At 42.9% G+C, this 24,217-nt stretch overlaps 2 protein-coding genes across 5 annotated transcripts in view; one reads left to right on the top strand and one right to left on the bottom strand.

Annotated features, from left to right (window-relative positions):
• CAPN2 (calpain 2) overlaps positions 1-19,681 on the top strand; it is a 35,265-nt gene extending 15,584 nt beyond the window's left edge. The window contains exons 6-21 of the mRNA XM_035111418.2: positions 3,128-3,211; positions 6,487-6,572; positions 6,935-7,009; positions 7,804-7,964; positions 8,654-8,823; positions 9,555-9,566; positions 10,228-10,439; positions 10,882-10,918; positions 11,812-11,877; positions 12,429-12,486; positions 13,058-13,122; positions 14,407-14,475; positions 14,848-14,926; positions 15,689-15,805; positions 17,475-17,533; positions 18,838-19,681. Of these exons, the coding sequence (XP_034967309.2) occupies positions 3,128-3,211; positions 6,487-6,572; positions 6,935-7,009; positions 7,804-7,964; positions 8,654-8,823; positions 9,555-9,566; positions 10,228-10,439; positions 10,882-10,918; positions 11,812-11,877; positions 12,429-12,486; positions 13,058-13,122; positions 14,407-14,475; positions 14,848-14,926; positions 15,689-15,805; positions 17,475-17,533; positions 18,838-18,861 (1,374 nt within the window). The 3' untranslated portion in view covers positions 18,862-19,681. The remainder of the gene's footprint in view (positions 1-3,127; positions 3,212-6,486; positions 6,573-6,934; positions 7,010-7,803; positions 7,965-8,653; positions 8,824-9,554; positions 9,567-10,227; positions 10,440-10,881; positions 10,919-11,811; positions 11,878-12,428; positions 12,487-13,057; positions 13,123-14,406; positions 14,476-14,847; positions 14,927-15,688; positions 15,806-17,474; positions 17,534-18,837) is intronic.
• Positions 19,682-19,698: 17 nt separating this feature from the next.
• Positions 19,699-24,217, bottom strand: part of TP53BP2 (tumor protein p53 binding protein 2) — a 47,705-nt gene continuing 43,186 nt past the window's right edge. For 3 of the 4 annotated variants that reach the window (XM_060272977.1, XM_060272979.1, XM_060272978.1), the window contains one exon: positions 19,700-20,482. In XM_060272977.1, coding sequence (XP_060128960.1) covers positions 20,441-20,482 — 42 coding nt within the window. In that variant the 3' untranslated portion in view covers positions 19,700-20,440. Of the gene's footprint in view, positions 20,483-24,217 lie in introns of all 4 variants that reach the window. The other variant, XM_060272976.1, reaches the window with a different exon arrangement.

Genomic DNA, 24,217 nt, shown 5'->3' with positions numbered 1-24,217 from the left:
GAAATAAATCCCCAAATGTGTGACGAAGGGTCTCTTTGGAGACCTCCACCACGTAGCTGCAGACAACACATCTGATTCCGGGTTCCATGTACACCAGGGATGGGGAACCTGCCCCCCCTCCCGATGCTGTTGGACTCCAGCTCCCTTCATGGCAAGCATAGCTAATGGTCAGGGATGATGGGAGTTGTAGTCCAGCAACATCTAGAAGCCAATGATTCCACATCATTGAGGCACATTATGTTGCATGTACAGTACATTGCTCTCCTGTGGAATTATGTTTCTCCACTCACTTCAGTGCAAATATTAACTCTGCATGTGCATCCCTATACAGTGGTGCCTTGCTTAACAAATGCCCTGCTTAACAAAATTTCCGCTTAACGAAAGGATTTTTCGAGCGGAGGTTGCCTCGCTAGACGAATTCGTTTTATGAAAAATTCGTCTAGCGAATCGCGGTTTCCCATAGGAATGCATTGAAACTCAATTAATGCGTTCCTATGGGCAAAAAAAATATATAAAAAAATTCAATGCATTCCTATGGGATTCGCTAGATGAATTTTTCGTTATAAGAAAAGACCCGTGGAATGAATTAAATTCGTCTAGCGAGGCACCACTGTAAGTTGTTTCCAGCATTGTAATGAATGGAGAAACATTTGTAGGTGAGAGAGCTGTGAATACGAATCAGGACACCCGCATGCAATAATAGCTTAAGGAATGATGCCAAGGAACCAGAATTGTCATCTACATTTTGGGGTGCCCTTCCTTCCAGGAGCTCCACCCTGCCCCTCCCTTCTACCCTCATGGCAACCTTATGAAGTAAGTTAGGCTGAGAGGTGATGGCTGGCCTTTAGTTATCTAGTGAGCTTTTTGGGGATCTGATCTGTGTCTTTCAACATGGGTCTTCTCAATAACCTTTAAAGTGGAGGATGAGGGATTGACTTTATAGTGCACGTATGGGGAGTGCAGAACTCTTGCTACCCTCTTCCTGCTTTTGCTTCCTGTCGCTCCACTGCCCCAGCAGCTTTTTCTCCTGGCCAAGTTTGCTTCCATTACTGAAGCCCTGAAGAAAACAGCCTAATGACGGGGCACAGGCTGTGGAGTGAGGAGCGGCAGGCGGGGCAGGGATTTGCGCCTCCTTGCCCATAAATCTGCTTTGTGCTTTAAATCGCTCCCCCTTCTGTGAGTGATTATGGGGCGATCTTTCGAAAACCACAGGGCATCTGCCTTCACATGTCATTTCAGCCTGGCTGCGAAACTGACTAGCCCATGCCCAGCATTCTTTCTTTCTTTTCCCCCAGACGTCTTTATTGAAAGTTGAAAAGTACAAAATTATATGTGCACTAAACATGGTGAGACGTAAAAAAGAGAGAGAGAAACCGCACCCATGTAGAAGGGAAAGTAAATGGGGGAAGGGGAACCCCAAAACTTTATACTTTACAAAGTTGTTATTGTACTTCACCAGATCTTAACCTAAGTTAAGGTTGCGAGTTTGTATAGGTCTTCAATCCAATTGTAGAAGGGAGCCGCATTTCAGTTACCTTCTGCCAGAAATCTTTCAATATAGGACAATGAAAAAACATATGTTTTAGAGAAGCATTATCCCTGTTGCATCTCCAACAGTTAGATACCTTAGATAGCCCTTTTTTAAACAAACATAATGGGGTCCAGTATTTTCCACACCTAGCATTCTATCCCTCATACTACTCTGGCTTCAGAATTTCTGGATTGTGGCAGATCGAGTTTTTTCAAATCTGCAAACCCAAAGCATCACATAGCAGATGGCCAGACATGAGTGGTGCAGAGTCCCCTTTGTCTTACAGCTGCAGAAACTGACCCTAGAGGTTGCATGCATTTCAGGCTCAAAATTGAGAAAGCCTTGTTGGAAAGGGGCCAGTTTGGATAAGTATTCAGGTGGGCAGAGGCTTGATAATGTAAACTGTATTTCTGTAAACAAAAGGCTATCACTCCAGGAAGGAGCTTCTGCCGGAGGCTTAAGAGGGCTTGACTATAATCCCTTGGTTTCAAGATAAAATAAAAAGACAGTGTAATAAGCCCAAGGACAGGAACTCAAGGCCAAGAATGCAACTCTTTAATAGTTAAAATATATTTGGAAGACACACAGCAAAGGCTAAGTATTATCAGTATGGTAACAGGCTGCAATTAGCTCTCAGGGATGTGGGGGTGCTATTTTTTTATTTTTCAGAGAAGGAGGGTCAAGTTGTTTAGAATTCACTTTCATAGTAGCACAAAGCAGGGCAAACAGCCCACTCAAAAATTAAACAATACAACCTTATAGTTCCCAGAAATGCCTGCTTCTGCTGGCTTCTCATTCTCAGCCTTCACAAGAAAACTTCTTCCATCTGAGGACAAAACTGCATCCCTCCCCCCCATGTCCCCCAGGTTCTGATGCCCTGATTCATTCTCTGTGATCTCTAAATCCTAACAGTACCAGAGTGAACCAACTTTAATTTGCACTTCCCAGAAGAACAATACAGGAAAACACATCTATCCTTAAAAATCCACACTTCTCCAAATGCTGTGATGCAGCACAAAACATGGGCAAAAATGTGTGCATAAGGAGAAACTGCGTACAAATGCATATACTAGTGAAAAGTAGCATACTGAAGGCGGATATTGCCTGAAAAAAATGTGTATATTAAGACAATTGCATTAAACATGTATGCAACTAGGAGAGCATTTTTAAAAGAAATTACATTCAAAATTGCATTGTTTTGTCAGGTTGCCCATTCTTAAGGTTTGAACTGTAAATAGACCTGAGAGCCAAAGATGCATACAGTAACATTGTTTATATGAGATGGAAGAGAGTCTTAAGAGAGGGAGAATGCAATCAATTGTTTCTCAGAGGCAGTGAGAAATTTGGCAAGCCCCAGCACTTCAGCTAACACAAGCAGAAGTAAACAATTGGGGGGGGGGGGCTGTGCTGGTTCGTATTTGCCAATTCCTCTTGTCAAAGACCAGGGTGCAGAGTATGAAGGAAAATGAGAGGAGCTCATGGAGCTGTCGAGTAATTGCAAGAGCAATTGCTGCTGTAGCTTTCAGCATGGAACCGGCGCTTCAGTGAGGGATTGTGTCACCACAGGAGCAGTGATATTTTTGTTTGTGTTTGCAGATCACAAGTGCTGCTGAGACGGAGGCTGTCACCACACAGAAGCTGGTCAAAGGGCATGCATACTCTGTTACAGGTGCAGAAGAGGTAAGTTCTCCATCTTGGGAAATGGCAAAATGTAGTGCACTAAGGATATGATATCATTTTGGGCCAGTATTATTTCCTATGCATCTGAGAAATGAATCTGTGAAATGTTTGAATGTACTGCCCTCTTGTGGCTATGAAGTCTCCCACCAGCCAAATTTTGCCTTATTAGGCAAATGCTAATAAACCACTGAGCCTAGAGCTTGCTGATCAGAAGGTCGGCGGTTCGAATCCCTGCGACGGGGTGAGCTCCTGTTGCTTGGTCCCAGCTCCTGCCAACCTAGCAGTTCGAAAGCACGTCAAAATGCAAGTAGATAAATAGGAACCGCTACAGCGGGAAGGTAAATGGCGTTTCCATGTGCTGCTCTGGTTTGCCAGAAGCGGCTTTGTCATGCTGGCCACATGACCTGGAAGCTGTACGCCGGCTCCCTCGGCCAATAATGCGAGATGAGCGCGCAGCCCCAGAGTCGGTCACGACTGGACCTAATGGTCAGGGGTCCCTTTACCTTTACCTAAGAAATATTTACTGTGAGCTATATCACATGTTGCCAATTAGTGAACCCACAATGTACTTAAGTTTCATTTTTCTGGGAAATCACATAACATATGAGGGGTACACAGGCATAGTAGGGAACTATGTTTCCCCCTGGCTCCATCACAGGGTACATCTTATGGCCAAGATGGGAAATCTTCGGTCCATGCCCACCAAGAGGTCCAGTTTGGTCCATGAGGCCATTTCCCCCAAATCACACTCATCCACCAGCTGATATCACTGGTGGGTGGAAGGAGAGGGTTTAATCTTGCAGAAGGGAACAGGATTGGGCAGCCAATGCAACAGGATTTAATCTGCTCATCATCTGAGCAGCCGTTAAAAGTCCTTTGCAAAAGCACTCTTTGAAGCAGCACTATGCTTATCCTTTAAACTGAGGTGGGAGAGGTGCCTGCTCTTCCTCAGCCCCACCCACTTAGAGGAGACATGCAGGACTGCTTCAAAAAGCACTTTTGCAAAGGGCTTTTAGACAGCTCCTGCACTCATGTTGCCCTGGAGGCTTCTAGTGCAATTAACTGTTGCCCCACAAGCTAGGAGCACCCCATGTCATCACCTGCACTTATCCCAATGCAAAGTGCCAGCTCAGTGGCCTGCTGTAAAAGACAGGTCACAGTTTGGAAAGGGTTAAATTTATGACGGATAGCAGGTATGGTAGAATGAGAAAGAAGAAAAGGGAAAGGGAGATAATATATAATAATCTCAGCCCTCTCTCTCTCTCGCTAATAACTTCAATGAGCTTTGGAAGAGACACAGAGTGATTATGCTGGAAGCATCCCTGCCCTTCTGATTAAAATGTTGTCTAAAGCTGACTCCCTGGCAGGCTGTACAATGGGCGGGCATGATAATGAGCTGTTGGCAGACTTCTGATAGCAGCTGGCCTTGGATGCCTTGGCTTCAGCATTTCCCAGTATCAACAGTCAGGGGAACATGCTGCTCCCATTGAGAAGGGAACTGAATTCTGCCTCTGAAGCCTCTCCAGGATGTTCCAAGGGGCTTCTTTTGTTCCAGGCCACTAGCCAAGCACTGCAGCTGCCCTTGATACTGCTATTCCAATAACTGCTGCCATAGTGCATATGATGCACAGGTCTTTGCGATCTGTTCCCCGCCTAATAAAAATAATAATAATTTATTATTTGTATCCCGCCCATCTGGGTTTCCCCAGCCACTCTGGGCAGCTTCCAACAGAAAAATAAAATAGAATAATCGATTAAAGATTAAAAGCCTCCCTAAACAGGGCTGCCTTCAGATGTCTTCTAAAAATCTGGTAGCTGTTTTTCTCTTTGACATCTGATGGGAGGGCGTTCCACAGGGCGGGCGCCACTACCGAGAAGGCCCTCTGCCTGGTTCCCTGCAACTTGGCTTCGCGCAATGAGGGAACCGCCAGAAGGCCCCCGGAGCTGGACCTCAGTGTCCGGGCAGAACAATGGGGGTAGAGATGCTCCTTCAGAGATATACAGGACCGAGGCCATTTAGGGCTTTAAAGGTCAGCACCAACACTTTGAACTGTGCTCGGACACGTACTGGGAGCCAATGTAGATCTTTCAAGGCCGGTGTTATGTGGTCTCAGCGGCCGCTCCCAGTCACCAGTCTAGCTGCCGCATTCTGGATTAGTAGTAGTTTCTGGGTCACCTTCAAAGGTGGCCCCACGTAGAGCGTATTGCAGTAATCCAAGCGAGAGATAACCAATTCATCCTCATAGCAGTGCTGTGAGCTACGCTAGCTTAAGGCAAATTTGATGCAATGCCTGTTATGCAGATTGGCACTACAGAGCTGTTTTTAAAAAATAAGTAAAAAATGGGATGAGGACGCCAGAAGTGGGTCCATGGGACACAGAGGGGCTTTGGGAATCAGACACACACACTTACTATTTCCACTGGGAAGAAGGCTCCCATTAGTGCCAGTTCCAATCAAAATAGCCAATGTGGAGGGGGCTGCTTAAGATCAGGACCATGGGAGGGGCAAAAGGGTTAATGTGCCCCTCCCCTCCACCACAGCTCACATTTTTTATCATTTACCTAACCTATCATGTCATGTTCCTTTCTCTGGAATTCATATAAAGGACATTTTTATATAAAGTATATTAGATTTTCTGTGTTGTCCCACTTCACACAGCCCATTGGATGAAAAAGACCTACACAATATTCCAATTGGAATATTCCCACATCCTCGCCAACCAAAGGAGATTATGCCCCTGGGAAGCAACTCCCCTGCCATTGTGGAAGAGGAAGTATGAAAGGCAGACTAAGCGTGCAATCCTGTACATGTCTACACAGATGTAAGGGTTGAATTCAATGGGACTTACTCCCAAGCACCTGGAAGCAAACCTCACTGACCTCAGTGCCACTTACGTTTGAGTAAGTTCACACAATATTGTACAGCGAGTCGCTTACATTGCTATCGCTGCAGTTTCATTGGGAGTTCAGAAGTCAACGCTGAAGGCGAAGGCAAGAAGACAGGAGAACAACATGAAAGAGTTTGAGGAAAACATTGGGGTTTTTTTGTTTTTTGCATGATGTGACTACTGGTTGGACAAAAAAAACCAAGCCGTATTCCACAGGAAATAACAAGTCTTGATGCAAAATTACACACAATAACAACCCGGTAACAGTGCAGGCTTATTCAATATAAGCAGCAGGTTTCTCGGCATAAAAATAATAATGGAAAGCACCTGATTTATTTCCCCAGTTCCCATCTGATAGTGATCTTAACATTTTTCTAATCCTGCCAGGTGAATTTCCGAGGCAGCCTGCAGAAATTGATCAGAATCCGGAACCCCTGGGGGGAAGTAGAATGGACTGGAAAATGGAACGACAAGTGAGTTTCAAGCCTGGAGGCCAGAGCTGTGCATTTCCAACAAACCACATTTGGGCGTAGAGTTTCACATTAAAGGCTACCAAACTTTAAGCCGGTGTCACTGCGATGACTTCTTGAAAGCAGTCCGGCAACTGATGCATTTTCTAGCATTTTAATGAGCCTTTCGGGAATCTTTCCCCGCTTCAGTTAAGTGCATTGCCTCTGTATGTAAGCTATGCTTTTCCTGCTTTAAATGCTGCTGCATCTGTCCCAGCAAGCATTGCGGTGGGGAGGGGGAGGCGAAGAATCCTGGAGAGGCCACCTGCTGCTCTAAAGATGGACATTAAACTAAACTTCACATAACTCTAGCTTTATATTTTTAGCTGTCCAAGCTGGAATGGAGTTGATCCTAAAGTGAGAGAGAGGCTCACACAGAGACATGAAGATGGAGAATTTTGGTAAGGATGAAACATAACAAGCTGCTTTACATGGAGTCAGGCCAGTGGTTCATCTAGCTCAATGTTGTCTCCACTGACTGACTGACTGGCAACAGCTCTCCAGGATATCCCCGACCCACCTGGAGATGCCAGCGATTGAACTACAGCCCTTCCCTAACTTTGCAAATGAAGGGGAAGACATTATGAATACTATTCTAGTGTACTGAAAGCTGACATACTTGCAGCCATCAAATTGTAAATGGATCTCTGGAACCAGTTCTGATGGGAATACACACAGACTAGCATAGAACACCCAGAACACTGTCTTTGCTTTGCTATGTTTAGTTTTGTTTTTCATAAAATAAAAATGAATACCTAAAATATCTTGATGGCTGGCGGACTATTCAGAGTTTTTTAAACTTGAGTAAATGGTCTGTAGGAGAAAAATTTCAAGTGGGTGATCTTTTTTTTAAAAAAAGCATTTCTTATCCCAAAGGCATAATAGCCAACTGATGTTGCAGCTTGCCAAGGGAGCTTGCCATCATGTTGCCCAGAGATTGTTTTGGGGGCAATTGATTTGATAGAATCAGAGTTGTAGAGTTGGAAGGGAGCATGAGGTTTATCTAGTCCAGTCTGCTGCAGTGCAGGAATCTTTTGCCCAAGGTGGGGCTCGAACCCACAACCCTGAGATTAAGAGTCTAACGCTCTTACCAACTGAGCTATCCTCCAATCCTATAATACAACTGATGGGAAGAAGCATACCAGGATCCTCTTTTCTTAGTAGGTCTTTTGTTTTCCATGACACTATCCCATAGGATGTCGTTTAGTGATTTCCTGAGGCATTACTCCCGCCTTGAGATCTGCAACTTGACTCCAGATACACTGGCCAGTGACAAGTTCAAGAAGTGGAGCCTGAATTTGTTAGATGGGAACTGGAGGAGAGGATCCACCGCTGGCGGATGCAGAAATTACCCTGGTAAGTCACTCTTTGGCATAGAGGTAGCCAGTCTGTTGCCATCCAGATGTTGTACTCCAGTCCAGTTCCTATCACCCACAATCAGCACAGCCAGTAGTCGGGGCTGATGGGTGTTGTAGTCCACACCAATTGTAGCTTTTCGCTGGAATTTCCTAACAACATCCAAACAAAATTATATAGAGCCCTTCTATACCAATACTTCAATGTTTAGGTGCAAGTTCACTCGGGTGCCCACAAAGCTTCTGAACCCCCACCACCACCACAGACTTAGTCAAAGTCTGTTTGGACAAAAGAAAGTGAGGTGTCTCTGCACACTGCCTCCTGTAGCCGCACCCCACCCACCCCAATTCAGTCTGCAATATCAACTACCAGGAGTTTTGATTCCACTGACCTTTGTGGGAAAATAGGCCTGTCACATACTGTCAAAAACGGTCCACCGATTCTGGAACCTGACCTTTACTGGAATGCAGAGATTCAAAAAAGGAGCTACAAGCAGCTGCACTCCATGTGAAAATCATTCTGAAGCTTCTTTAAAGAACTACATGTTTAATGTCCTTAAAATGAGTGTGGAAATCTGAAATGGAAGGGGCTGTATCTTCCCAAACCAGGAAGACGCCTTTGTGCCATCAGTATGAGCTGAGTCACTGTAAGCTGAATATGGTTTCAAGTAACCTCCCTTCTTTCATCAGATACATTCTGGATGAATCCACAATATTTGATCAAACTTGAGCAAGAAGATGAAGATCCCGATGATCCTGAGAGAGGCTGCACCTTCCTTGTTGGCCTGATCCAGAAACACCGTCGGAAGCAGCGGAAGATGGGGGAGGATATGCACACCATTGGATTTGCCATCTATGAGGCAAGCTCCTTTGCAAACTGAGAGAGAGCCATTACTTTTCAGGGTCAAAGCTGACATGTTCAGAAATGCATCGCGCATGGGTTGCGTAATCCACAGATTGATGGTGGCGTATCGACAAAATTCAAATCTCCCTTTACCATTAAAAATGGTTCACCAAATGCATGTTTGCTGCTTATTTGTGTGTAGCATCAAGTGATAGTTTGCATTTCTGCATTAGCCATCATAGACATGGCAGCTAAAACATGCATACCATCTGATTAAAAATACTTTTTCAAAGGAGATGGATCGCACCCTTGGCAGAAAGGCATCAAGTGATTAACATTCATGCATGAGTTAAAAACAGACAAACATTATCTGGTCTACTGCAGCCCTTTAGGAAGGTCATAGATGTTGAAAACTACTAATAGACAAATGGGTTGTCTTGTTGAATACCTGGGCCAGCATTCCCCAACCTGTTACCTTCCAGATGTTTTGGACTAAAGCTTTCATCAGCGCCTGCTAGCATGGTCACTGGTCAGGGATGATGGCAGTTGGAGCCCAAAACATCTGGAGGGCACAGATGTTGGGAAAGGCTGATCTAGATTCTATAATAATACATACTTGCAACATTTACAAGGAGCAGCATGCAAAGATTCACCCAGTTAAAGGAGTTGTGCACAAGTGGCAGATGAAGCATTGTTGAATGTTGTTGATTTAATATACACCTTTTTTTTTTCCTTGCTTTCCCTCAGGTACCTCCACAGGTATGTGCAACTTCTGTGCAATGGAATGTGTGTTCCTGGTCTAAGAATGGGGAACTTCCCATCAGCATTTAAAGAACTATTTTAAACCAGATGTTTAAACTTCCAGAAATGTATGTCATTTAACATGCAAGTTTGTCTTTCACCATGGGTGATGTAAGCACATAGAATTTTACAGCCATGTGTTAACTTTATCCGCCAAAGGTCTGCTTTTCTTTCCCTGTACTCTGCTTGTCCAGAGGTGTGCTAAAGCCCTTAAAATGCAAATTTTCCTCCAGCACCTTTGAATTCTTCTGTGATACCTTGTCTCAACTTTATCTCAATTCTAATGTCTGGTTGCTTTTCATTATCAGTGCAGTTGTAGGGTTTGCTTTAGATTTACCCCTCCCACTACCATCCCTGCCCCACCCGGGTGGCTGTTTCAGCTTCTGATCTGTAACAGATGTTCTGAGGGACACCTCTTTATGGCTGAGCTGAAGGTTCCTTTCAAGCACCAATAGAACTCATCTTTCATGCTTCAAAGTAGTTCTCTCCCCATGTAATATTCTTATATTAACAATCATTAACTCGGCTGTTTAGAACTGTGTAGTGCCCTTGTGGCCCTTCTTCAGTTGTATGCTGAACTGAAATAATATAGTTGCTTTTGTTTTTTTCTTCAATGAAGTCTTCCGGCCAAACAAATGTCCACCTAAGCAAAAACTATTTTCTAACGAACCGAGCGAGGGAACGATCAAACACATTCATCAACCTCCGAGAGGTGTTAAATCGGTTCAAGCTTCCCCCAGGAGAGTACATCATTGTGCCATCCACTTTTGAACCCAACAAGAACGGGGATTTCTGCCTCCGAGTCTTCTCAGAAAAGAATGCAGATTCACAGTATGTCACTGCCTCTACTCGCCCATTTTTCTTTGTTTCTCCCTATTTCGAATGGTTTTATGAATCTCAAAGCACTGGGTTCTGGAACCATAATGCTTCAGGATCTTGTTGTGTATCCCATTCAATAAGACAGTCTATCTGGTCTAAGTTAAAAGGAAAGAGGGCTGTTGTGTGATACTGTTTTCCCCCCAGATTGGTGCTCCTCAGGTGTTTTGGACTACAACTCCTGTCAATCCCAGCTAGCATGGCCAATGGGTAATGGGAGTTGTAGTTAAACAACATCTAGAGAGCACCAGATTGGGAAACGCTGAACCAAAGGAACAACCAAATAAAGGGATTCCAACTCCTAGATTCCCCCCACCCCTTCTTTAGAAGTTCAAATGTCAATCAAAGTCTGCTTGCATGAAATAAAACTAACAGCAATTCCTCTGCTCATTTTTAGAGTTGTTGATGATGAAATTGAAGCCAATATTGAAGAGGTATGCTGCCTAATATGAAAACTTGTTTTTGCTGACGGCAAAGTGCTACAGGCAAAAGAGAGAACATGTGCTTGCTTTCCATGGTTGCCGGGTTTTTTCTGAGCAATTGTAGAATATGCACAAAGCTATTAGGAGTGATTATGTCATCACTTTATTGCCATCACCTATTGACTCATAGAAGACAGTTGTTGCTGTTGAGGGCCCTGAATTTTGGAGCTTTCAAACTTACATAGAAACCCAGGTCTGCAAGGTTGCCTGTGGGGTGGGGGGGCAGGGTCTGATTTTGGATGGAACAGCAGATCTGGGAGAAAGGGCTAATCCTGCCTACACAGAGAGATACACACTGTGTTGCCAGTCCTGATTCACAGGTTTAGTGTACCAGCGGCTTTGGTCCTCTCCCTCCATTATTGAGGCTGTCCGTATATTTTATCACAATTAGGGCTTCATTCTTATACTTTTATTCTTCAATACTGAGGTTAAAATGTTAACCAAATCTTTTTTATAAAAAAAACAACAACATTCTGGAACATTGCCCTCTATGCACACATTTCTGTCATTGGATTTGATAGGCTTTTCTGTACTTCATTGCAAATAGTAAAATGGGTTTCTTATCTTGAACAGTTTGTCATCTTTAACACTGCGGTATGAAAAAACAGAACTTGAGATTCACTGAAGGGTTTATGCATTATTCAATCTGAACAGAATTTGAACCAGTCATTGAGAGTGAAAATTAAATTTTAATTAGTTGGCCCTAGCGAAAGGATATGTATATATACACATATATATGTATATATTTAATATAGCCCTAGAAAAGGAATATGTTTGCTTAAATATTTGATGGTTACTGGGTCAGAGAGCTCTGCTGATGTTTCCCTTGCCATTCATTTTTCTAGAAAGAACTCACAGAAGATGAAATTGAACCCAGTTTTAAGAAACTATTTAAGCAATTAGCTGGAGAGGTGAGTAGCTTAGTTTTCTATCAGGTTGGGGGTCTGTGGCTCTTTACAAAATGCACCATCTCCAAGAGCCAGATTCTAAAATGCAGAACTAGATCTGGGAAAACATGCTGATTTACAGTGATTTGTTGTTGTTTAGTCGTTTAGTCGTGTCCGACTCTTCGTGACCCCATGGACCATAGCACGCCAGGCACTCCTGTCTTGCACTGCCTCCCGCAGTTTGGTCAAACTCATGTTCGTAGCTTCGAGAACACTGTCCAACCATCTTGTCCTCTGTCGTCCCCTTCTCCTTGTGCCCTCCATCTTTCCCAGCATCAAGGTCTTTTCCAAGGATTCTTCTCTTCTCATGAGGTGGCCAAAGTATTGGAGCCTCAGCTTCACGATCTGTCCTTCCAGGGAGCACTCAGGGCTGATTTCCTTAAGAATGGAGAGGTTTGATCTTCTAGCAGTCCATGGGACTCTCAAGAGTCTCCTCCAGCACCATAATTCAAAACAGTGATTTACAGGTGATCATTTAAAGTAAGCCATTGTGCTTGTTCCTTCCATGCCCACAGGATGCTGAGATCTCAGCCTTTGAATTGTGCAACATTCTGAAAAAAGTCATGGCAAAGCGTAAGTTCTTCTCTTGCAATCCTGTTTCTCTATCCCTCACTAGCAACCAGGGCCGGCTCTAAGGCAAGGCTGGGTGGTGCAGGGCCGCCAGGGGGGCGCCGCACGGCTGCGCCCACCAGACAGCCGCGGTGGGAAACGGGGCGTGTGGGCGCCGGAGCGGTCTTCGCACCATGGCGCCAGGGCGCCCGATATGCTTAAGATGGCCCTGCTAGCAACATTTTAGGATTGCTTTGCCTTGCTGGCTGTGAACATCCACAGTTCCCCACAAAACCAACGTGAATACTGAAAACAGAAAGAGTAAAGTGGACGCTTGGGTTGCGAACATGATCCATTTGAAACCCGCAGCATTCGAAACCCACATCTGCACATGTGCGGGCTGTGATTTGACGCGTCTGCGCAAAGCACAATTTAGTGCTTCTGCGCATGCGTGCGCGCTGAACCCAGAAGTAACCCGTTCCGGTACTTCCGGGTTCGGCATGGAGCGCAACCTGAAAGGATGTAACCCACAGCGGACATAACATGAGGTATGACTGTACATTGTTTGTAATAAGTGTGTTGTTTTTCTTTGCAGGCCAAGATATTAAATCAGATGGCTTCAGCATTGAAACATGCAAAATAATGGTTGATCTATTAGACGTATCCTTCTTCTTCCAAATCTACATGCTTTCTGCTTACAGGGCCAACATAATAGGGGAGGGAGAGGTTTTTGGTTTTTAAAGACCTAACTGTGACATACTTTGTCAACATTCCCTTTGATGAAACACCTTGTAGTTATGAGATACATGCTCCCACCCACCTAAGGGAGAGGGAGAATCGGAAATGCTTTATTGGGGGAAGGGAGAAAATCTGATTCTTTCACAACTGCAGCATTTTTGCAGGTATCTGAAGGGGCTTTATATGGATCAGTGCTGGGACCGAGTTTTGTATGCAGGCAATTTAAGGATTTTATCTGGCCTCTACTTGTACCAGAGTTAGCATCATACCTCCAGCTGACACCTTGAAGGTGCACTGCTGGTCAGAAGAGACAATACTGACCTAGGTGTAGCATTGATATGAAGTAGCCCATATACATAGTGTCATAATCAGTTATTAATTTATATACTGCTACATGCCAAAATAGGTTCTTTCTGTGTGTGTGTGTGTGTGTGTGTGTGTGTGTGTGTGTGTATAACAAGATACACAGTTAAAATATAAATATCCATATGCACAATAAGACAGTGCCATTAAAACAATACAGTGATAAAAGCAGGAGACTCGGGTTGAGAAATCACAGAAGATGTCCTTCTGTAAATGTGCACACCTTCAAAGGCAGGATGCCAATACAGAAGGACCTCTTACATTTCAACAGGGAATGCATTCCATGCCCACCTCCATATCACCATAAGCCAATAATCATCATACTGTGGCAAGAGTACCATTTGTTGAGCTTAATGTCCTCACTGGGCAGGCAGACTTTTGGGTAACCTGGGCCCAGAGTAGCTTAATCAAGTTTTGATGCTGGTTGCTTTTTAAACATGCAAAATACATCAGGGAGTTTACCAGTACAGTGGCACCTCAGGTTAAGAACTTAATTTGTTCTGGAGGTCCATTCTTAACCTGAAACTGTTCATAACCTGAAGTACCACTTTAGCTAATGGGGCCTCCTGCTGCTGCCGCACCGCCAGAGCACGATTTCTGTTCTCATCCTGAGGTAAAGTTCTTAACCCGAGGTACTATTTCTAGGTTAGCGGAGTTTGTAACCTGAAGTGTTTGTAACTTGAGGTACCACTGTACATAGGAAAAAGAATCTAGAATGGGACTGGCATCATTCTCTACCCCGATTTTCAAAAATAACCTCTTGCCGAAATATACCCTTTTGGGGGGAAACAAACCCCAATTAGGTTTGCTTTGTGAAATCGAATTATCCCTAACTAAAAACAGACTGATGGTAGCGGTAAGCTGGGGTTGAAGGAATTTAATGTACTTTGGACAAAGATTCAGAAATACCAGGTAAGAAGACATCTTTAAATGAAGAAGAGTGGGAGACTTCTGTTATGTAAAATGTACTTTGGCATCTAAGACTGTGGAAGTGTGTTAACCTTCCTGGGTTGTATGCGATCAGGGTGTATAAATGCACCATTAGCAGTAGCAGTGCTCATCACTATTATTACTGTAAGTCAAGTTTATGGAGCCCAAGAGTAATTTTCAGAAAGACAGGCATATCTTTATCCCAGAAAAAAACCCCGCAAAAATGGGAGTAGATTAAAGCAGTGGAAGGAGCATTTTATGGCATTCTTGCAAAGCAGAGAGATTGTTTTGTTGAAAGATTGCTCTGCTTTGAAGTGGTGTCACACCTCAAACTCTGGGTTTTGTGTTCTGCAGAAAATTTATAGGGACATGGATGTTGATCGCTCTGGAACTATGAACTCCTATGAGATGCGGAAAGCCTTAGAAGCAGCAGGTACCTCTTATACAGTTATAGTAAAGTTCATAAGATTATTGTTCTATCCAAAGATCATAACAAACTTACATTAGTATGACTAAGATAATACAAAACATGTAACCGTAATATTAAAATCTGCAAAGACGTTGCCAAGTTCCTGAGAATTGAAACTGTTTCCCTTGCGCATCTGACAGCTCGATTTTGCCCTTTTAAAATCCAATTTGCCAACATCCTTGATGTAAGAGTTAGCAGAGATTCCAACAAACTCAAATCCAGCTTGAGTTCATATTAAAGCTCTGAACCACCCATTTCTAGCAATTTTATCTAATTTTTTTTCTTGCAACCTGTGCATAAGACACTCCATGTGCTAAAAAGCTATTATCGTCACAGGAAAGAAACCAAACCATTTCTGCTGGGGTGTGCCTGCTTGCTTGTGTGTATAAGAGGCAGGCTAACAAATCGTGAGTCGTGTTTTCCTTCCTGTACAGTCATCTTAAACAAAGGCAGTTTGGGCATTAATACAGTGATAGGCTTATTAACAGAAAATCTGCCTTATGCAGGGAGCAAGCACACATTTCTGTTCATCATCCTGGAAGCAGCATAGGTAATTTATAAACCACAACAACCAGCTAAGATATGTGGCTTCCAGTGCACAAACCTTATGTTTATTTGATCAGGGTTTTTTAAAATACAAAATTGTTGGCAACCCCTACCATGTGTTTGATCACACTACCTGAGACTGCATCTGTGCCAATGAGATTCTGCTTCCTTGTGCTGTAGGTTTTAAGCTGGATTGCCAATTGCACCAAGTCATTGTGGCTCGATTCGCTGATGAGCAGCTGATAATCGATTTTGACAATTTTGTCCGATGCCTGATTCGACTGGAAACCTTGTTCAGTGAGTATCTCACAACCGCAGCATCCATTTATATTAAGATCTCCATCCTAAAGCCATGTTTTGGATTTTTAAAACATCTTACTGTATTCCAGAGGTTGTGGGGGGCGGGGTGTCCTGTGATTCTACACAGCAAGTTCCTGTGCTTTCTTCTTCCTTCGCTGTAGTCTATTCACTTTGAGCTTGTGGACAGTTCTATCTAAATATCTGTATAGTGCTGTATGTGTTTAATAATAATCTATGCCTGGTGGCATAATGCTTCTTACGGGTGCAGTAAGGTTTTTATACGTTACATACAGCAGCACACATCAGGTTGGCTGCAATTTCATTCAGTGCAGAGTCCATGTCAAGCAGCATAGCCATTTGTTTCACAGCCCTAGTGCAAGATTGAGCTCTTCCCATATCAACTTATACATGCATGTTGAAGGTGTAGTTCAAATACCATTGGCAAAGCAGTGGCTGCCAAAACAAAACACCTCACCTTTGCTGGCAGCCCTATGATGCTGTTGTAATATCTGCCATTAAAACACTCGCCTGCAGGAAAAGCAAATTAGTCACCTTCTGAATGTATTTTTGGTAGCACACAAAGGCACTTATTTTCTTCCATTTATGAGTCACTTCCTATGAAACATCTCAAAGTGATTTAACAAAAACATTAGCAATGAAAAAATATATAGAATAAATGCTTGCCCAACACGGCTTCAAGTAATGACAGATGATATGGGCCCACATGGGAGGAGGCCATACTGCAGCTTCTTCCAATCCAGTATTTTGCTGACTTTTGGGAGGGGAAATGTTGGCGTGGAAAGAAGTACAGGTCTTCTTCCACATAGCCAAATGATGTCCAATCTGAAGAGTCCCCAGTTGTTTGCTGTAGTGCAGAGGCCCAAGCAGGAAGTGAGGTACCATCATTACCCTTCTCACTGCAGGGAAGCCAGATGAATGGACTGCCCAGATAATTTAATTGCATCTTAAGGTGTGAGAACGAGTTCAAGACGAAATATTCCATATGCTAATGGTAGGAAGGGGAAAAGCAAAAAAAATCAAATCCTTCAATAAAAACCATATGGCTCTCCATTTAAAAATTTTTTGCAAAGCTACAGTTGTCGGCCTTCAAGAGAGCCAGTGTGGTGTAGTGGTTAAGAGCGGTAGACTCGTAATCTGGGGAATCGGGTTCGCGTCTCCGCTCCTCCACATGCAGCTGCTGGGTGACCTTGGGCTAGTCACACTTCTTTGAAGTCTCTCAGCCTCACTCACCTCACAGAGTGTTTGTTGTGGGGGAGGAGGGGAAAGGAGATTGTTAGCCGCTTTGAGGCTCCTTCGGGTAGTGATAAAGCGGGATATCAAATCCAAACTCCTCCTCCTCCTCCTCCTCCTCCTCCTCCTCTTCTTCTTCTTCTTCTTCTTCTTCTTCTTCTTCTTCTTCTTCTTCTTCTTCTTCTTCTTCTTCTTCTTCTTCTTCTTCTTCTTCTTCTTGTATATATTGTGATCCTCTGACAATGAATGACTTTTAGTATGAAATAATTTAAGTCATTTTATTATGATGATGAACTTGCAGCTTTCATCCTTATTTCTCATGCTGAAACCTTTCACTGCTGCTTTGTCTTTTCTGGGAAGCCTCCACTTTGTTATTAATGCTCTGCTCTTCTTTCTCTCTCTCCTCTCTATGCAGAGATATTTAAGAGACTGGATACTGAGAAAACAGGAACGATACAGATGAATCTTGTCACTGTAAGTAATTCCTATCAAGATCCAAAAGCACAATTCTAGCAGAGGCTAGAGTCACTTCAGAGGAAGAACTACAAAGCTTTTGTTTCTAATTTGCAATCTAGATATGTACAGTATTTGGCATACAGGCTAGACACTAGATGTTGTTGTTTTTTTACCAAATTTCTAGGAACATCTAGCAGAGAGGAACACATTTTTCCCCAGAGCTAATGATCCCCTGGAAAGAAAGTGATGTTTGTGTTCTCAAAAGCACAGGGCAGTAGATTTTGCACAAGGTTAAGATTTTCCTGCAACTATTGAACGGCTAGTTCAATATAGTCAGGGGCATACACAGGCACCAATGAGCCTTGGGCCAGGGGACACACTCCTTCAACCTCGTTTTGCATACAGAACACCCTTGCAGGTTTGAAGTGATGCATGAAGCACTAACACACCACCCCCCTTGGTCAGATTTATGTAGAATAAGTACACTGGTGGAATTTGTGTATTGCTGCTTTGTATGTACTTCCTCCTGAAACATATAATGTGGCAGATGAAAAATGGTGCCCCTGAATCTCTGAAAACCAAAGCATGTGAACTGGCTTTTACAAGTGCTTCCTGTTTGTACTTCTGCAGGTGCACAAAGAGAAAAACAATCCGAGACTCCAGCTGACTCACACAGGCAGAAACAGCAGTAGATAGCTTACATGCAAACGTTCTCCATCTTGCGTTTTCCCTTTGATCCTATGGAAGCAGCATGTGAACGTACATGGACCAGACACATAAAATTACTGAGTCCATTGCAGAGCTGCCTCAGCCAAATTTAATGCTTTCTCTGTGTCAGAACAAGCAACCTAATGGAAGAAGTCACTCATATGGTGGCAGATTTGCAGCTCATTTCTTAATCACTTTAGGGGTGCAGTAGTACATTTCATACTCCTGATAAATTTTTCATTATCTACTATATCTGGGAGCAGGCTAACAATTCCAAAACATAGTGTGTCCAACTGAGCAATGTGTAGACTTTTGGCAGGATAACACCACAGTCAGTGTCATCTGATATATTGTAAAGTTAGCAGTCCTCATTACATAGGAATAAAACGCCAAGAGGGATTAGTGCTCATTCTTTTCTTGTCCTTATTCCCAGAAGCCAACAACTTCTTCTATAGAGTGAATTTCACTTCCTCTTTTAGCCTCAAGTGCTTTTTGTGGATAGATAACTTCCTTTTATGAAACACATATACTAAATTTGGTCTAGCTTCACGGAATATGTTCCAAGGGGGCGGAGGGACACTTGTTTGTAACATGTTTTTCTTTCTGTCCCATAGTGGGTGTGTTTTACTATCATATGAAGAAGCCATGAGCCTCAGCTGAAGATTCTCCTAGGAACGTGAACATCAATCCAAGACCAAAATGGAGCGTTAAAAGAAAAAAGCTATTGCATGTCTTATATTTATGAATGAAGCTGCTAAGCAAGAGAAGGATACTGAAAGTAAAATGAGCACAGACTGGAAGTTACTTACCTTGGTAGCTTCTGTATACAAGCTTTAACTTTTTATGTAATTCTATTTTATTTGCTTGAGCTAATTAAAGTTTGCTAATTTCAAGAAGTTTTAAATGAAAGCTGATGAGCAGCGGTCTTTTTTTTAATGGCAACATGGAGCATTACTGGCTAATTAACTGAGCACTTTTGAACACCAAGAAGAAATAGAAGTTTGCTAAACAAGACTGAGGAGTCAGCACAATACCCTCACAATCTATATAACACCCTAGTGAAAAGCTATCAAGAGGCCATCAATACTGTAGTTATGGAGTCCTGAAGCTTGGAAGACCATCATTCAAGCAGGCAGGTTGTTGCTAATACAAGTAAACAATTTTGATACAAGGAGTTTTCTTTGCAAACATATAAAACAAAATCTCAATGCTAGCAATGTAAACTAATCAATTTGGGATAAACTGACATGGCTTAGATATGAGGCTTGGTGCAATTTATAGAAATTGCAGGTCAGAGAGAACATCTTCCAAACCTAATAACCACAGAATGCTGACTGTATAAAGGAGTCACGAACTGTAGTCTCTCTTTCATGTGCCCCTGTCAGCACATGGAGGGCAGCTCAATGACAGAAGCCTTGTGAAGCAGAGTGTTAAAAGCTGACACCAGACAAATTGGTATTTCTGAAGCAAAAATTTAATCACAGTTAGGAATAAAAAGATAGTTTTAACAAAATTTGTGAGATATAGAGTACACAGGTTTTCTATATCAAACACGCAAGTTACAAAAAACACAGACAAGATTTATTTTAAAAAACACTATAGAAACTACATTACTTGCAGTATAACACATTTCAAATACTTTGGAAATCCTAAAATGCTACTGCCCTTTAAAGTTATTGCTCAAAACTGATTTAGGTTCCTTATTTATTAGGATGCATTATGTCATTTTCACACCATTAACTCTGCTACTAAAATACATTCCGTAAGCAGAATGTTCATTATTTGTTTTGTACGAATAGCTTGGTTAACTTACACTGGGCCCTTTTTAGAGAAAGAAACCAGAGGAGCAAGAGAACAACTTTCTAGATGAGCAATGATTGGTTCTTGCTGGTACATTAGCATTACAGGGGGGGGGGGAGAGAGGCACCTGCAGAGGCAAAAAGGGCAGTGACTGACCAATAGGGCTTAGTTTACCTAAAGAGCTAAATCCATTTGCTTGAAAGTCGCATTCCAGATTGGGGGAATGTCTTCCGCCACTTGTGAATGCACTCTATCCTTCATCTGTTTTCAAAGCACATTCAGTATTGCTTTAATATCACACTGTAAATAGAAATGTCTCCCGAAATTGGCGCAAACCCACAAAGAATGCATTCTCTTCCATAAGAAGGATAAACTTGTCCTGCGGCTGGTACTTCATAAAATCGGTTCAAAATGTTTTCACGCCAAGCTTCTTTGCCTTGGCTTAATCCTTGGGTAGAGCTGGGGAGGGAGAAAGAATAAAATAAGCAATTCAAGGTACATAGGACGTGCTTAACAAATCCTGGATACAGGTGACTCTCAACTTATGTTGGGGTTACATTCCACACATAGCACATAAATCTAACATCACATAGTCAAAATACATGGAGCTCAATGGTGGTTGGGACTGCCGAAGTCTCTTCCCCCACACATGCTTTCCAACCCCTTTTTATTTCTCATTGCTAAGCACATAAAAATGAATACGTAAGAGTCAAATGCAGGTAACTCATGAGTTACCTGTATAAAAAGGAATAGATCAGCAGGATCTGTGCCTATTTTATTCTGCAATTTATATTTTGTAAAACATATACATTGCCATAGCAATTCCTACTGAAGCCAACAAAACTAATTACCAATTCACTTTTTAAAAATTGCTGCCAACTTCAGGGAACCTTCACATTCTACAGGCCTGCATCAATTGCTAGCAGCAGCCAAGGCAGTATGAATGGCAGAAGCAATGCCTCAGATCAGGGTGGTCCAACACACAACCCAAGGGGCGCATGCGACCCGTGAGGCCTTTTTGGGCAGCCCTTAGCAACAGAGTCTACATCTTGGGCCTGCTACCTCTGGAACGCCTTCTTTAGTGGCAGAGGGAAAAGTAGGGAGCAGCTGGGCTTGGCAGCGCTCCTGGCTATTTATATTCCTCCACAGGAGGAGGGAGAAGGAAATCCTCTTTGCTGCAGGGCTGCATACCAAAAAAGTTGCTGTACTGACTTTTGAAACTGCTCTGAATGGAACAGGGTGGCAGGTACAAGATGGGTGGCAGCGGAGGCAACATGCATTCTTCCACGGCCACCTTGGTCTTTGCCCACCTTCTTATTTCTTGCAGGGAAGTAGGTGTTAGTTTGCCATGGGTCATGCCTTGATCTGACCAGCCTCTTTACTTTGCTGTTTACCCCCCTGTTTTGGTCCTTAGTACATGGGACAGACTCCTTGAACACACTCAGAAGTGCACAATTTGGGTTGCCTTAGGAGCTAAGCACATCTGCAGAGAATCTGAGAGTCTGGAGAATCTTTTCGGCTTGTGACAAGTTTTTGTAAAAGGTGAAAGCTGATGTCTTCAGAAGCCCAAAAGGAAATTTAAGAAACCACATCTCCTTTGCATTCCTCATATTCTCCATGCAGAAAAAAAGTTTCTTCCTCATGAGCTGAGGTCTGCTGAAACCACAGGAGAAATACCACAGGCAAAACCAATTAGCTGCAATTACCTTTTACCCTCCATTTGCAGAGAAGGGCATTTCCAGGCATGCCTATTAAATTGCTCTGACTGGGGCCCCTCACCAATAAAGAGAGGGAGGCGTTTGCAAGCAGATTTATCACAACCCCCATCCACACACTGCATGCTTACCTGGATTCCGCAAATGTATATCAGCATCAAATGGGAAAGCAGTTATGAGAAAGCCCAAGAAGATACAATAAAACTGCTACCCTTCTGTTGGCTAAGTATCTTGGAGTGAATGTCACTCAACATCTCAAGAATATCAATCATTTCATGAAAATGGCTAGAGCGTTACACTAAGAATGCTCAACAATGAGCATAGCTGCCAAGTTTTCCCTTTTCTCGCGAGGAAGCCTATTCAGCATAAGGGAAAATCCCTTTAAAAAAGGGATAACTTGGCAGCTATGACAATGAGTGGAAGCACTAAAGCAAAGCTGACATTCAAATACCAAACTAGTTTAATATCTTGGAGCTCTACCACAGGAACCAAAATGTTACAGGGTTGGGCTGGGAGTAGCAAATGTATTGTGATCTCAGACCAAAATCCCACACCTTAATGCCATGATGGACAAGTAGCTTGGCTGGCAAGCCATCTCAGGGCAGATCATATGCTAACTAAGAATTTTTAACTTATTTTTTGGTCTATTGCTATAGCACAGAAAACAGCAGTGCTGCTATGCAGAGATGTATTAACAGAAGGGCAAACTGGGCAGTTCCCCGGGGCAGCCAATGAGGGCAGGCAGCAACAAGCATTCTGAGGCATTGTGGGGATTAGTAGCCTCCTTTCAGATGGTGCAAGAGGACTTTTGCTTTTTGCTGGCACAGAAAAGGGAATAAATCTGTACGAGGAGGAGGAGGAGGTGGTGGTGATGATGATGATGAACAGAATCCCCATCCGATTGGCTGGTTAGTGGTGCTTTTCTGGCCAATGAGCATGCAATAGGGCTCCTGTCTGGGCAGACTGACATGTGAGCTCCAGTCTCCTTGCCATGTTTGGTTTATCATCCCCACTGCCACCATTAGGGTAGATAGATTCTAGGGTGGTAGGACCTCCTTCCTTGCCCTGAACCATTCGATGAGACATGGGTGGGGAGAGCAAAAGGCTGCAACCAGCAGTGCAGGGGTGACTGGTAGACTGGCTTGGATGTGAGCGAGATGCCTGGGCAGCAGCTACTGAAGAGACAGCCACAGAATCAGGAGGCAGCTCTGCAATATACAGCAAACCTTCCCTCACCTGAGCCTTCTCCCTCACCTGTCTTGGGCATGGACAAAAATAGTGGGAGCAGCAGGTCTCTTCTGCCCAGGGGCAACACTGCTATAAATACACCCCTACTTCAATGGCCTTTATCCAGAAGCCATAATTCATTATTATGATGCTTTATGGAGCGTTTGCTTCCCTAATCTAGCAATAAACTCAAAAAACAGTATTACATGATAATTTCTAACTCTTGATGTGACAGTCAACACTTAAAGTACCAGATCACTATCCACTGTGAAAAAGGCATACTGAATTATTAAATTATCAATCAGTAATGAGTCAAGAGGCTTAACTAGAGAGGACTATGGGTTGGAAAAACAAGAATGTCTAAATATTTTATAAAAATACTAACATGTTATCTGCACAATATTAGAAAGAGTTGTTTGAAGGGGGGGAATAGTGTTTGAAGACTGTTCTCAAGAGTTCTAAAGATATGTTTGGTGAAAGTCATTTAAGCACAGATAAGCACCAGCAGAGCAATATTTCTGACAAATACAAGCATGAGAAGAGATTCAGTTTATAAGGCTGATTTTGAAAGAACAAGGATTGCAATCCTTCAAAGCTGGCTTTTGAAAATGTTCATGTTTGTGAACACATGAATTATCTGTTTTGAGGATGTAGCTCTGCCAGGAATCAAATATCAAGCAGCTGAAACCAAGACAAGTTAAGACCCTACCAGCACTGACAGATTATCTGCCAGACCAGAGATACTATACATGTATAAAAAGATTAACATAGAGAGGACTTAGAAATAAAGTGATGCCAAAGTCCATCTGCTACTGTTTTACTGTATTGTGGAGGCACTGAATGATATAAATGGAAAATGTAGTCCAAAGAGATTTGCCACATTGCTGCAAGGACAGCAAATTGAAGAAAAGAAAAGAGAGGGGAAGAGAGGGGGGAAAGAAAAGAAAGGAAAGGAACTCAAAACACCATTCTCCCTGTAAAGAATGGCTTGTAACTTGTTATGAAACTTTTACTTGTCCTCAAAATGATTAGAAAATACAGTGAAGCCACTTTTGTTTAGGAAAAAACCGTATAAACACACAAGCTGAACTCTCCTCAATCTGCAGGCATGCCAAGATTTAAGCAGAAGAAGCAGGAAAGAAACTTTCTAGGTAAGATCACATGACTAGGAAGCCTTCCAAAAGCCCTGTTTCTTTTACTGGCTAATTACTGAGCACTTTTGCACCACAAGAAGAAATAGACATTTTCTAAA

The sequence above is a fragment of the Zootoca vivipara genome, chromosome 3 (genome assembly GCF_963506605.1).
Source record: "Zootoca vivipara chromosome 3, rZooViv1.1, whole genome shotgun sequence".
Lineage (NCBI taxonomy): Eukaryota > Metazoa > Chordata > Lepidosauria > Squamata > Lacertidae > Zootoca > Zootoca vivipara.
Note: the sequence above shows the minus strand (reverse complement) of the source record. Positions and strands in the feature narration are given on the sequence as shown.